The sequence below is a fragment of the Pleurodeles waltl genome, chromosome 2_1, assembly GCF_031143425.1.
Source record: "Pleurodeles waltl isolate 20211129_DDA chromosome 2_1, aPleWal1.hap1.20221129, whole genome shotgun sequence".
Classification (NCBI taxonomy): Eukaryota; Metazoa; Chordata; class Amphibia; order Caudata; family Salamandridae; genus Pleurodeles; species Pleurodeles waltl.
In genome coordinates, this window is record NC_090438.1 from 42,925,213 (window position 1) to 42,938,512 (window position 13,300).

General features: G+C 44.3%; 2 protein-coding genes across 3 annotated transcripts in view; one reads left to right on the forward strand and one right to left on the reverse strand.

Moving 5' to 3' along the window:
* Window positions 1-10,902, reverse strand: part of LOC138260955 (nuclear cap-binding protein subunit 2-like) — a 102,213-nt gene extending 91,311 nt beyond the window's left edge. The window contains exon 1 of one of the 2 annotated variants that reach the window (XR_011199033.1): window positions 10,385-10,902. Coding sequence is in view for 1 of the 2 variants with exons in the window: in XM_069209508.1 (XP_069065609.1) it covers window positions 10,385-10,459 (75 nt within the window). In the remaining variant the exon portion in view is untranslated. The remainder of the gene's footprint in view (window positions 1-10,384) is intronic. The other variant, XM_069209508.1, reaches the window with a different exon arrangement.
* The window catches only part of TEX11 (testis expressed 11), a 146,584-nt gene continuing 144,185 nt past the window's right edge, over window positions 10,902-13,300 (forward strand). The window contains exon 1 of the mRNA XM_069206980.1: window positions 10,902-10,958. The gene's annotated coding sequence lies outside the window, so the exon portion shown is untranslated. The remainder of the gene's footprint in view (window positions 10,959-13,300) is intronic.

Sequence of the window (13,300 nt, forward strand, 5' to 3'; positions counted from 1 at the left end):
CAAACACTTCTTCATCTCCACCTTCAAGGGAATACGAATATAGTAATTCTTTAGAACACCGATTACACTCTAAAGACCCATCTGTAGTATCCAGGAGAACCACAGAACTGAAAGGAAGTAAACATTTAATTATTAAAAAAAATATGCTATAGAGCATGTAATATTAACCAGAACTACAAAAATGAAAAGCGAGCATCCACACTTCCACATTAACTACTTGTAGTATTCTGCTGATTCTGTTCCGCGCGGCGTACGATAGGGATTCTAGCGTGTCGGCGCGAGGAACAGAATCGGGGGGAAGGAAACGGAGGGCGAGGAGGCAGCGGCGGTTGCGGTGTCTCCCTCCCGGTTTTCAGAAAGAATATACTTTTATTAAAGAGACGCAGTCAAGAACTCACCGCCTCGGCTTGGGTTCTTTCACTGGCGACGAGGGTGTACTGCTGACCGGGAGGAGAGACAAGAGACATCAGGAGTGGATTTTTTTTTTTGTTTTGGCAGTGTTCCTGAAGGACTGTGTTTATGTGGCTCCATGGATCCTGCTATTTCTCTTCGTGAGGCAGCAGCTCCATTTGGGAATTAACTCCGTCTCAAGGGAAGGCAGCAGAAAGGATCATAGTGTTGCTTAGCAACAAGGCAAAGCATTTCCTGAAGGTGTGCCAACGAACTGTAGTTGCCTAGCAACCATGAGTAGCTTTCTCAGAAAGTTTCTAGGCCCAGAATGTTGCTAGGCAACCGGTGACATTATTGTTTTGGCTGTTTTCAAGCCTAGATATTGTTTATCCTGGCAACAATTTAATTTTTGAAGGGGTTGGAGCTGCACTTTTGTATAAAACAACTGAAGTGACATTTTGTAGCAGTAAAACAAGTTTATTGAGAAAATGGAAGGATTTACTACACCAAGTTTTTTCTTGAACACTCCTGGGGAACCCATTGTAGCCTGGGAGGACTGGAAAGAAGGTTTTGAAGCATATGTCCTGGCTGTGGGTGGAGATATATTTACGGCATCCAGAAAATTGGCCATGTTGAAGCATTGTTTGGGTGCGGAAGGAAGATGCATTTTGAAACATTAACCGTATCCTTATGAGGATGGAGACCAGGATGAGGATGAATATGAGGTTGCCATGGAACAGTTAAACTCCAATTTTGGAAAGAAAACATTTTTGTTGTGGATCGTTTTAAATTTTTAAAAAGGAGCCAATTGCCGGGAGAGTCTGTGGAAAGCTATGTGGCAAGTTTGAGGATTTTGGCGGCCACTTGTAACTATGGTCATTTTCAGGATGAAATGCTGAGAGACCAACTGGTTTTGAAAGTTAATGATAAAAATAAAAAAATCAGGAAAAACTGTTGAATACAGAAGATTTGACGTTACAAAAACCCATAGACTATCAAAAGGGTGGAAATAACGAATTATGGCTTAAAGGAACTATCTACCACGTCTGGAGTTGTGAATGTGATCAATGCAGAAGATTCTAAGTTCAAGAAAAAAGACGCATTTGGAACTTCTGGGAAGATGGATGGAAGGAAGGACATTATTTGTTACAAATGTGGCCTTAAGGTGCACATTGCGACGGATGTTTGTTGTCCTGCGGCTGGACAAGTGTGCAGGAAATGCAAGTCCAAGGGACATTTTGCAAGGGTGTGCAAAGGGAGGCAGTTGAGCGCAAGGAGAGGTAGAGGTGCAATCAATTCAGTGGGGAGTGATAGTGAGGACATTGACAGCCAGCAATTTATTTTGCAGGTGGTGGATGTTGGGAGTGTGAGTACTTGTGGTCCGCATTGCGTAATTAGAATTGATGGGGTAGATATACTCGTGATGGCTGACTCTGGGGCAAGATATACTTTGATTGGTAAAGAAAACATATCTAGTTTTCCGACACATGAGATCAAACCACCGGATGTACGATTAGTAGCGTATGGTAACAAACCCATTGAGCTTGTGGGGTATATGGATGCGTCTCTGGAATTCCAAGGGACAGGTGTCAATTCTAAGGTGTATTTTGTGGAGGAGGATACTAATTTATTAGGTTGGCCGCAACAAAAAGACCTCGGAATAATTCTTGATCCGAATCACCCTGATCAAGAATTTAGTTCAAAGACTAATGTACACATGGTGCATAGGTCTAACTTTGTAGAGGAATTCCCTCAAGTGTTTAGTAATTAGTTAGGAAAGTTGAAGGGTTTTATGCATAAAATTGTTTTAAAGCGGGATGCTGTACCTAAGGTGCATAAACCGCGTCCAGTTCCCATTGTGATGAAGGAACAATTACAACGTGAATTATCCAAGTTATCTGAGCAAGGTGTGATTGAAGAAATCGAAGCGTCTGAGTGGTTGGCGCCAGTGGTGATTGCTAAGAAGGCCAATGGTGACATGCGTTTGTGTGTAAATTTGCGCGATCTTAATGCTGCTATATGGGTGGATAGGCATCCTCTGGCCAATATTAGTGAAATGTTATCTACAGTGAAGGAGGCAAGTGTATTTTCTACTTTGGATTTATCATCTGCGTATCATCAGATTGAGTTACATCCTGAGTCACGAGCATTAACCTCTTTCATTACTCCAGAGGGGGCATACAGATTTAAGCGCATGCCTTTTGGCTTGGCATCAGTGTTGTCTGTATTTCAATGGGCAATGCACCATTTACTGAAAGATATCTCAGGTGTAACGTACTTTCAAGATGATATCTTGGTGTTTGGTAGTGACCAGGAAGAACATGATGGAGCTATGAGAAAGGGGTTGAGTGTTTTAAGGGAGAGCGGGTTGACGATCAAGTTGGAGAAATGCAGACTGAGTGTGCCAGAAGTGGAGTATTTGGGTCATTGCATTAATAGGGATGGAATTTCGCCTAAACTCAATTTAGTAGAGGCAATAGAAAGCGCGCCTTCTCCAGGAAGCAAAGATCAATTAAGGTCATTTTTAGGTCTAGCAGAATATTACTCAAAAGTTTATTTCCAAGTTTGCTGACAAAACTGTGCACATGAGAAAGTTATTATGCGTGAGGGAGAAATTTGTGTGGAGTGAGGATTGTGAGAGGGAGTTTTGTTTGTTAAAAAAACAAATTGCATCAGCTCCAGCTCTTAAGCTGTTTGACATCAGGGATGAGATTATTATTAATACGGACGCCAGTTCCGTTGGGCTGGGTGCGATGTTAATGCAAATAAGAGGGGGAGAAGAAGTGACAATTGCATATGCTTCCAGACCGTTGAGTTTGTCAGAAATTAACTATTCCACCATAGAAAAGGAGGCATTGGCGTGTTGGTGGGGTGTTGACCATTTCCGCAAGTATGTTTGGGGTTTAAAATTTGTGATTTGTACTGATCATCGTCCATTAATAGAAGTATTTTCGACTAAGGGAGCAGGTAGGGCTACTCCAAGAATTGCTCGTTGGGTGGCCAGAATGTTGGAGTACAATTATGATTTGGTGTATTTTCCTGGAAAGAAAAATGTGTTGGCCGATTGTCTGTCCAGGCTTCCTGTGCATTCGGTTCTGGGTGCAAAGGGAGAACCTGATGTTGATGAACTCATAGCATATGTTGGGGTGGATATTGGATATGTGACAGATGGTAGAATTTCTCATGATGAATGGGTGTCTATGGTTCAAAAAGATGTCGTGCTGCAAGAAGTGATGGGTTATTGCCGTCATGGTTGGCCAAATAGAGGTAGTGCTTCTTGCGATGCAGAGTATTTCCGTCAAGTTGGTGTAGAGTTGTGTATGGTGGATGGAGTTATGTTCAGGGGCGAGCTGTTGGTGGTTCCTACTGGCTTGCGGGAACGAGTATTGGAGTTGGCTCATGAGGGCCATCTTGGAATGAGCGCAATTAAAAGACGAATCAGATCGGAGTACTGGTGGCCAGGGCTGGATAGGGATGAAGAACATCATGTAAGGGAGTGTGTGTTGTGTGCATGGAGCGATAAGTCACAAAAGGTTGTTTAAAAGGATCTTGTGGTGTCCGACAAATCGGATGGGCCGTGGAAAAAAATAGCCATTGATATTATGAGTCCGTTTAATATTTTGGGAAGTGTGCCGAAGTATGCTTTGGTGGTTGTGGACTATTTTTCCAGGTGGCCAGTCGTGAAATTTGTAGATAACATAAATACTGTGTGTGTTGTGGAGTTCTTGTCGGATTTATTTGATTTAGAAGGATTTCCTGAGATGATAGTTTCTGACAATGGTGTGCAATTTATATCAAATGTTATGAAAGAGTTTTTATGCAAATTTGATATAGAGCACATCAGAGCATCTGTTTATTATCCACAGAGTAATGGTTTGGTGGAGAGGTGGAATAGGACGCTGAAAGAGGGGCTGCAGTTAGCGATATATAATGGTATAAATTGGCGGAAGGCAGTGAAGGACCTAGTTTGGTCATACCGTACAACTCCCCATAGTGTGACGGGAAAGTCACCTTTCGAGGTCATGAGAGGTAGAAGAACGAGGGCATTGTTGTCAAAAGGTGTGGTGAGTAAGAAGTTTAATATGAGTGAAATACCTGGTGATTACAAGGTTGGTGATTGGGTGCGAGTAGTGAAGGGCGCATGGGCAGCTAAAGGGGAGTCTAAGTTTTCAGAGCCTTTGGAGGTGAGAAAAGTATATAGGTACACTGTGTTGCTGAGTGATGGTAATGTGTAGAACCGTGGGAAGGTTATAAGAGTGCCGGTAGGGGGTAATCGGGAGAAGTTGCCCGACATGGGAAATAAATCGGGTAACAATGTGGATGATAATACCAGCACTAGTGAAACCCCATTGAGTAAAAGAGAACATGAAGGTGTGAAGGTGAGGGACAGGTCAATGTTAAGACCTAAGAGATTAGATGATTATGTCGAACAGTAACATTGGCAAAGTGCTTATGTTTAAGGTATTCTTTGTTTGTTTTGTCAGTATCTTTATTCGTCATATTTAGTCACTGTGTATCGATGTGTTACATTTATTGCCATATAACTTTTTATGTTAGGCTAAAGTTCTCATGTTGTAAAATATGTTGATGTTATTTTATTTTGAAGAAAAGAGGGTGTGTAGTATTCTGCTGATTCTGTTCCGCGCGCCGTACGATAGGGATTCTAGCGTGTCGGCACGAGGAACAGAATCAGGGGGGAAGGAAACTGAGCGCGGAGGAGGCAGCGGCGGTTGCGGTGTATCCCTCCCGGTTTTCAGAAAGAATATACTTTTATTAAAGAGACGCATTCAAGAACTCACCGCCTTGGCTTGGGTTCTTTCACTACTCCTATCAGACACATTCTGCAAATACTTCAAGGGGATGTTAAAGCTTAACTGTATATACAAAGGAAGAGGGAGGAAAATCACTGGAAATTGAAATGATGTGAGCATTTAAATAAGTGGATTTACAGTCAGGCAATTGAAGACTGGTACTGCCTTGCAAATACCATGGCAAATAAATGTAATTGCCACAGTCAGTGAGCCTAATCACAGTCAAAAATGGTGAGAAAGAAGATGCTGAAGATAAACAGGGAGATGCTCAGATTTGTCAAAACAGCGGAACCTCATAACTGAAGTTTCAAAGACAAGTAAGGCTAGGTTCTAACTATAAGAAATGGTTTCTAGTATGTTTGTCATACGAGACAGAACCCTGAAGTTTATGCAACCCTTGCTACATCATTCCGATTTAAAACACACTATCGTAACTCAGAGAGATTTATATTACCAAATCGAAGCTTACTAGTAAAAAGATGTTTGCGGAACTCCTATGCAGTTTTCAATCTACAGAAAAGTTGATAATGAATGGCAGCAGTTTATAAAAGACATCATCAGAATGTGTGTTAGTTAGCATGTCTTAGCTGTTCACACATGGAGACAAAGGTTTTAAATCTTGTAGATGCTGAGTAGGTCTTATGAGAATGATCACTTGCTTCCCTGACAGTAAAGGTTAGGGGTGTCAAATGAATGGCTACGGCAACCGTTCAACCCACAGCGATTTGGAAGAGAAACCATGCTGTAATAAATACTCTTGCAGGGATGTGGAATTCCTAGAGCCTGATGCCCAGGCCATATTGTTTGGGGTCAAGGGTAACAGTCTTCATGTTTATTTTGTTGCTGGGACATGTAGGCCCAACCCCCTGCAGCACAAACCCTTTGGCTGATAGTTTACAGCAGTGGGTCCCAACCTGTGGTCCAGGGACCCCTGGGGGTCCGTGAAGCCTCCTCAGGGGGGTCCCCGACTACTTAGAAAGTTAAATATTATTAACAGATTAGGTCCCCAGCCTTCAGTAATGACTCACTGGGTTGGGGGAGGATTCAGTGGGCGTCCCCGGGTCCCAGTAATGATAAAGTGGAGTCCACAGAAGTCAAAAGGTTGGGAACTACCGGAGGACCACATTATGGATCAGGGAAGGGCATTGTCTGCAGTTAAGGTAACATTTATTTCAAATATGTTAATGGTTCGAACTTGTATTTATGGTTCATAAATGCAAAGTCTTTATTAGGGTGATCAATCTAAAGAAATGTAAACTTGGACTGCACTGCTGATAGTGGTTCCAGTATAAAAACATGTACACACATTTACAAAGTTTAACAATATAAGGCTATGTATAATGCTACCAGTATGCTCTCTGGTTTAATGCAAAAATGTGCACAAGCTTGAAAGAAAGATTGGTGTTTCTTTGCTTTCAGAATAAAATGTTTACAAAAAAATGCAAGTATGGAAAAAAACATTTTGCTAAACTATTGTGATATTTAGGTACCATTTCTTTAAAGCATCAGTCAGTAAAATGTGTTGATGCATGCTTGTATTTCTGAAAAACATTCATAATGAAAAAGAAAAAAAATAGAGTAACCAGTTCCAACAAGAGTATGGGAAACAAAATGATAAGCAAGCACTGACAAAGCCAATTGGTCTGACACTGAAGGTCAAAGTTTTATTTTGTCAATGCATGTCTTGTTTTGACATGGTTTTATAAAACTTTATTGTTGTGGGAGCTGCTGGACCCTCACCATAACAAACATTGGCAAAAATATTTTTTGTCTCAAAAAGTACACCTTGCCACTCACTGTAGCGCAGGGCACTGAACAAAACTGCTTTATGTGCCAATATGCGTCTTGTGAAAGAGTAGAATGCAGTCACTCACAGTGAAGCCGACCGATAAACAGAGCGATAAAATTTTAATAGAAACAAAAAGTCTTGGATAACCAATTAGGGATCCAATTCTTAAAGAAAAATTGCAAAAATGCACACATAGTATACAACCTTGCATTATGCAGATTTACGGCTTTCATGAATTCACACTAATTTACAGAAGTAGCCAAGAAATCGTACTCCTAGAAAATATTTGTGAACTGTATTTTAGCATGAGCAAATATGCTTTCACTTTCCCTCCAATCACTTTTCCCAACCATGGAGGAAGTTCTACTTCTGCCCTTGCCAGGAGTAAATTTCCAACCTTTCTCTGTATAAGAAAAGATTAGAGAAGAGCTGGTGTAAACCCCTAAAACATGCAAGTTAGTAGGGTTTAACAGACTCAAAAGGGCATTTCAACCCTAGAACTATTGCTTAGTCTCATCTTCAGCACCAGGATGTAGATCTGCTGAAAGGTGCCAAAATAAGGAAATTGCTAGTATTCAAGCTGTACTATATTATGAGTCCTGGTGTGATCAGAGAGTCTAATATCAGAGCTCTGATATAATGAGTTTGCTGCCACAATTTTTCACTGTGCTACATAGCTCTAAAGGGACAGGTGTTTTTTTTTTTTTTTTTTACAGCACAAGTAGATTTATGAGGCAACCTGTCCCATAGGCAAGTAGATAATTCACACCCCTGCTCTTGGAATGTGGCTCCAAACCAAGGCAACTCGCATGTAAGGGCCAAAAGTGATTGCTTAAAAGCAAAAAGTAACATTTTTCAAATGATGAACTCTTAAAACATACCTCCTACTACCAACAATGCAAACCAACCAGCTGCTTTACGTCAAATCAAGCACTTAGTCTACAAAACGTGCCAATAATACAAGACGCAGCAACAAGCAGGGTGCTAGCATATCAACTTTCACTGAACGTTCTAGCTCAGGAAACAGAAGGCAGATCAAGAACCCAAAACTATCCTTTCCCACATTAAAAGCTTCTGAAAGGGCAGACAAGTTAGGGTTATGCAAATAATGAACACTCAATTTTAGAAAAAAAAGTGGTTGGATCTATAAGGGATAGTCTGGAATCACTGATTGTCTCATCATAACTAATATCATGTTAAAACACCATATTTACACGCCTCCTGCTCACCAAAGTTTTAGGAGCTGCTCATGTCAGAGGTGTTAATCATCAGTCCTGGAGGGAGGGCTGCCAGTCACACAGCCTAGCCTCCGAAGGTACTGCCTCTGCCAGCTCCAAACTTTGCAGTACCTTCCACGATCGCCATCCAGACATAAAAAAATAAAGAGAAAAACACATTAAAGCAACAATACATCCAAAAAGCACTAAACTATTTACGTAGGATTAAATCCTGGTCAGAGTAAAAGTCCCTCAAATTTCCAAGTGGGACCAGTTAATCAATGAACATGTGAAATTCAAAATATGATTGCTAGGTTTCTGCTGTTTGTACATCCTGGCAAAGACCCACATTCATTTCACATTCAGGAATACACCTTTCATACTATTCATGTCACCACCACGTAAACAAAACAAACCAATGCACTAAGTTCAAGCATAGTTCCTAACATTTCAACTAGGAACTACTAGTTGTATATATTTTTCTGTGGGTTGCTGAATGTTCTGAAGCTACTCCCTCATGCGGAGTACCCAAAAAAAAAAAAAAAAAATGGATACCAGAACACCACATAGAGTAATCTAATCAACGTATCCATTCCCATCAACAAGACAATGTGCCTGTCCGTGCCTATGTATGAAAAGCATTCTTAGCTTTGTGCCATTACAACAGGAGCCCCGGATATGTCCCCTCGCACTACTCTGCCTTTCACCTCTGCGTGGTCTTTTCCTTCCCCAAGCCCTCTTCAGCTACATGTATGTACTTTACAAGGGCCCAGCTCCTGCAGTTTGCTATGGAGCCTCTTGCTTCCATTACTTATCCTGCTGTTGCAGTTTCCATCTGTGTTGTTGTTTGCATAGTATTATGTGGCATGGTGGGCGCACAGCACTTTTTGGCATGTTCCCCCTCGCAGTACTGTATTTCAGTGGTTCCCAACCTGTGGTCCAGGGACCCCTGGGGGTCCACAACTGCTCAGAAAATGTAATAATATTAACAGATTAGGTCCCCAGCTTTCAGTAATGACAGTGGGGGGTTCCTGCATTCCAATAATGATTCATTGGGGGTCCCCCAGGTTCCAGTAATGATAAAGTGGCGGCCCACTAAGGTCAAAAGTTTAGGAACCACTGCTCTATTTTATTCTGTTGTATTGTTATCCTACCTTGCGGAAAACGTGGGTCTCCCTGCCCTTGCATCTCAGGCACGCTCCATCGCTGCCTGAACCAGGGGCACCCACCAAAAGCCCCTTGAGACCCTAATGGGTGAGTAGTCACGCTCTACAAACCTTGATTGATTTAAATTAGCAGAGTTCAGTTGCTGCCTCTCACCCATGGAGGATTCGTGCTCTGGCTGTTGGGGAACTTTTAAGCAAATAAACTTTTTTCCCCGCAGATGTCTGCTCCAGTTATACGTTCTACATAGCGGTGGCACCCCCAACCTGGTCACCCACCTGGATCCCACGAAGTCAAAAACTATACCAAGTTTGGTTTTATGGAAGAATTGACGCTGCAGTTTATTAAGCAATTTTCAACTTACAAGCGATCCTTCAACTCCTATTTTCAATTTTTCAAAGAGCTATTGCCCCTCTTTTCATGGGCCTCCGAAGCACTGTGCCCTACATTCAGTGCCGGCCAGTCTGACCCAGGTGTCCTATCACCTTGGGTGTAACCATTAATTCTTATTCCGAGCAAGCGTCTGCTTCCAGTCCCAACCGGGTGACCTTTCACTTCTGGTTCATCAACCAAGGGGCATTTTGTCGAGTATTTCCGGGTGCCCAACTGTGGTTTCACCTTCGCCAGGAAATTCTACGTTTATGCCACTTTGGGTTGTATGTCTGAATATGGTCTTATTCGCCTTGCCCACACCCCGTGTCAAGTTCTACAGCCTAGAAAGACTTCGTACTGTTAATTTGTATCGTGTGTACTTCTCCTGAGCTTCCTATGTTGGGCACTCGCTTCTGCCATCACGGACGCTGCATGGCAACTTCTTGAAGCGGAGACTAACCGTGAACCACCCCGCAGGCGCGTGCAAGCGCGTGCCGCCATCTTTGCGTCAGCTGCTCGCTCTAGCTTTCAGCCTACGCTGCTGCGAGCCGTCCACTTTGAACAGCCTGCAAGTGCCGCCATTTTGCTTTTACGCAAAGGTCAGTCTACCCCCACGCAACCGCCGCCCCAGCCCTTGGTACCCTGAAATGCTGGTCCCGGTACGCGCTGATCTCGCAGTAGGAATCGCTGTCCAGTGGGCTGAGTCGGCCCCACATGTTGCTGTATCTCCTGAGCCCCCGGGTTCGCTCCAGCAGTTGACTCCCTCCCCGACGTCTGCGGTCCGTCCGTTGGAACCTTCCAGAAACCACCGGCCTGAAACCCGTTCGGTTACCAAGATGGCCGCCGCGTACAACGTCTCACTGACCCGGGCCAATCCTAAATGAACTCATCAAACTATCGCGCTAACGGTTCATATCCCAATACAAAATGGCGGCTGCTTGTCTTGCCACCGTCAGACTCTGCGATTAGTGTTGTCCCTAGCAAAGATGTCCGCCGCATTCGTGTTTACCAACGCGAAACATTAGCGCATACGGCTGCTGCCATTTTATAACGGGGTAGGTTCCCTTAATAAGAACTAAAAAACTGTTGTTACAGCCGAAAGTAGCAGCCATTTTGGTAGCTTGATAACGTGATTTCGAGTCTCCGACTGCGCGGGAATTCTCACAGGATAACCCGAGACACGACATTTGTGAAAAGCGGCGAGTTTAGTCCAATGTACGTATTACAGTGCTGCGTTATTTATAATGTCGGAGTCAAAGTTGCACCTGTGGCAAAAAATATTTATGGAAAAAAGCTGTAACAAACGAGGTGTTAATGGTACAAGATCGCTGTAGGTAAAGTCTCAATATCCGGTTCTTTTCAGTTAAGGGTTAGGACGGTTTCTGCAGCTGTGGGAGATTGAAACCAGAAATGTACATGCTAACATTTTAAAAACAGAAAGGAGGGTGTGGTAATTAAGTACGTGGAGCCAGGTGAGTAGTATTCGTGCTGATGTATTCCTTCAAGAGAGCCGAGGTCAAGTGCCAGCAGCACCGAGGACAGCTGCTGACCGGTGGGGCCCAGCGACCGCAGTACCAGCTCTTATGTTGTGCTATTGGATGGCCCAGCCCACTGCTACCGTAGGAGGGTCCCCTGTGTGAAGCCCCGCCGTGCAGCCATGGAATGATTGCGACGACGACATGAGAAAAACAGTTAATGAAGGCGTCCGGTCTTCCTGCGGGAGGTTCAGATCGGATCTATAAGGCAGAGTCTTTACTTCCTGTGCCGACCCCAGTGTGCCCTGCTGCCGTGCGGACCCTGACTGGCCACCATAGCAGCTGGTGACAAGCGGGCGCCCACTGCCACAGCTCCATTGTGTACCCTACACAGATCACGGAGTCGCGTCCACAGCGACTCCGCACATTCCTGCTTGCCTCCTCCACCTGCTCCAGCACCTGTTTGAGCTCCGCAGCCTCACTGTTTTTTTTTCCCCTGCGGCTGGCCCAGAGGTGAAATCTGCTCCTCGTTTCACCGCTATGCGGCCCGGGGTCGCCACGCTCCTGGGTCACTGAGTGGAGCCTTCATCGCCTCAGGCCACGCCCAGGCTCCAGCAGCGGGCCATTTTGGCTGGAGCCTTCTCTGGCCACCCCATGGTGTCAGCCTGCCTTCCAGCCCAACAACAACTGACCTCGTACCGAAGGTTAGACGGTGTTGTTGAAAGCTGTGCAATTCTGCTTTCAAGGCTGAGCTTATCCTGCCCCAAGCACGCTGCTACAGCTCTCAGCAGGAGTTCCTGATGGAGAATCAAAGCATTATGCCACCTCACCCGGGGACACCACATGGCCACTAGATTTTTGTCTTCACTACTGTAGGAAAGGGCCCTTTTTCTTAGCATGGTTACCCCCATTTTTCTGCCTGTTGTCAGTGTTTTTGACTGTTCACTGGGATCCTGCTAACCAGGACCCCAGTGATTATGATCTCTCCCTTCTAACTTGGTACCTGGTGCCTTTTTCACTCTGCATTTGGCATACTAGTACCCCCACGTTAGTTCCTAGTATATGGTACCCAGGGCATTGGTGTAGGAGGCTGGCCTGGTGCGTGGTGGTTACCTAAGGTATTTTCACCTTATACCAGGTCCAGGTATCCCTTATTAGTGTATTGTAGTCAGTGTCTAGAAGCCAGGCTCTCTAGATGTAGCTGTGGATGAGCAGCCAAGGCGTATCTAGGAGACATGCAAAGCTCATACAATACCACTGTATTCACACATGAAAGAAAACACTCAGTGTTACTAAAATAAAGGTACTTTATTTTGGTGACATACCAAAAATATTATAGAGAAAAAACTCCCTTAGGAGATAAGACATACACAAGTTATGTACACTAGTAGTCCGAAATAGGCATAAAATCAGTTAAAAACTGTGTAAAATAGTGTGAAAAAACAATAGAGAATAATGGCCCTAGGGGGAGCACAAACCATATACTCCCCACCTAGGTAAGTAGAGGGGGGTACTAGGAAAGCCCAAAGGTAAATACCACAACACTTCCCAGCGACCAGGAAAGCAGGAATAAATCACTGTAGTTTCCACAGAACACCCACCTAGAAGAAAATCAGAGAAATGCAAAACCCAGACGAGACTGCAAGAAACCAACAGTGGATTCCTGAAGAAGACGACCTGTGGAAAAAGGGGACCAAGTCCAAAAGACAGCAGAGTCCGGTAGGGGCAGGAGTCCATACCCACCTAGCTGAGGGTGCAAGAACTTGGTCGACGGTGAGGAAGAAGAGTCAGCACTGCAGCCCTGGTGTCAGAGTCTAGTTCCTGGAGGATGCAGGTGATGTCCCACGCCGGAAGGAAGATTGCAGTCGGGTTTGTGTGTTCGGATTTCACCAAAAAGCCTTAGCACAAGCAAAACTTGCGGTTGGCGGAAAGTGATACTGCCGGGGACCAGCAAGTCCCAGGAGGTCTCTTCCCAGGACGGGAAGTCAGAGGGGCCCTCAGCGTCGCAGAGAGCCCACAGAAGCACAGGCAGCACTCACAGGAGTCCCACAGGACGGAGACACAGAAGTTTAAGATGGAGCC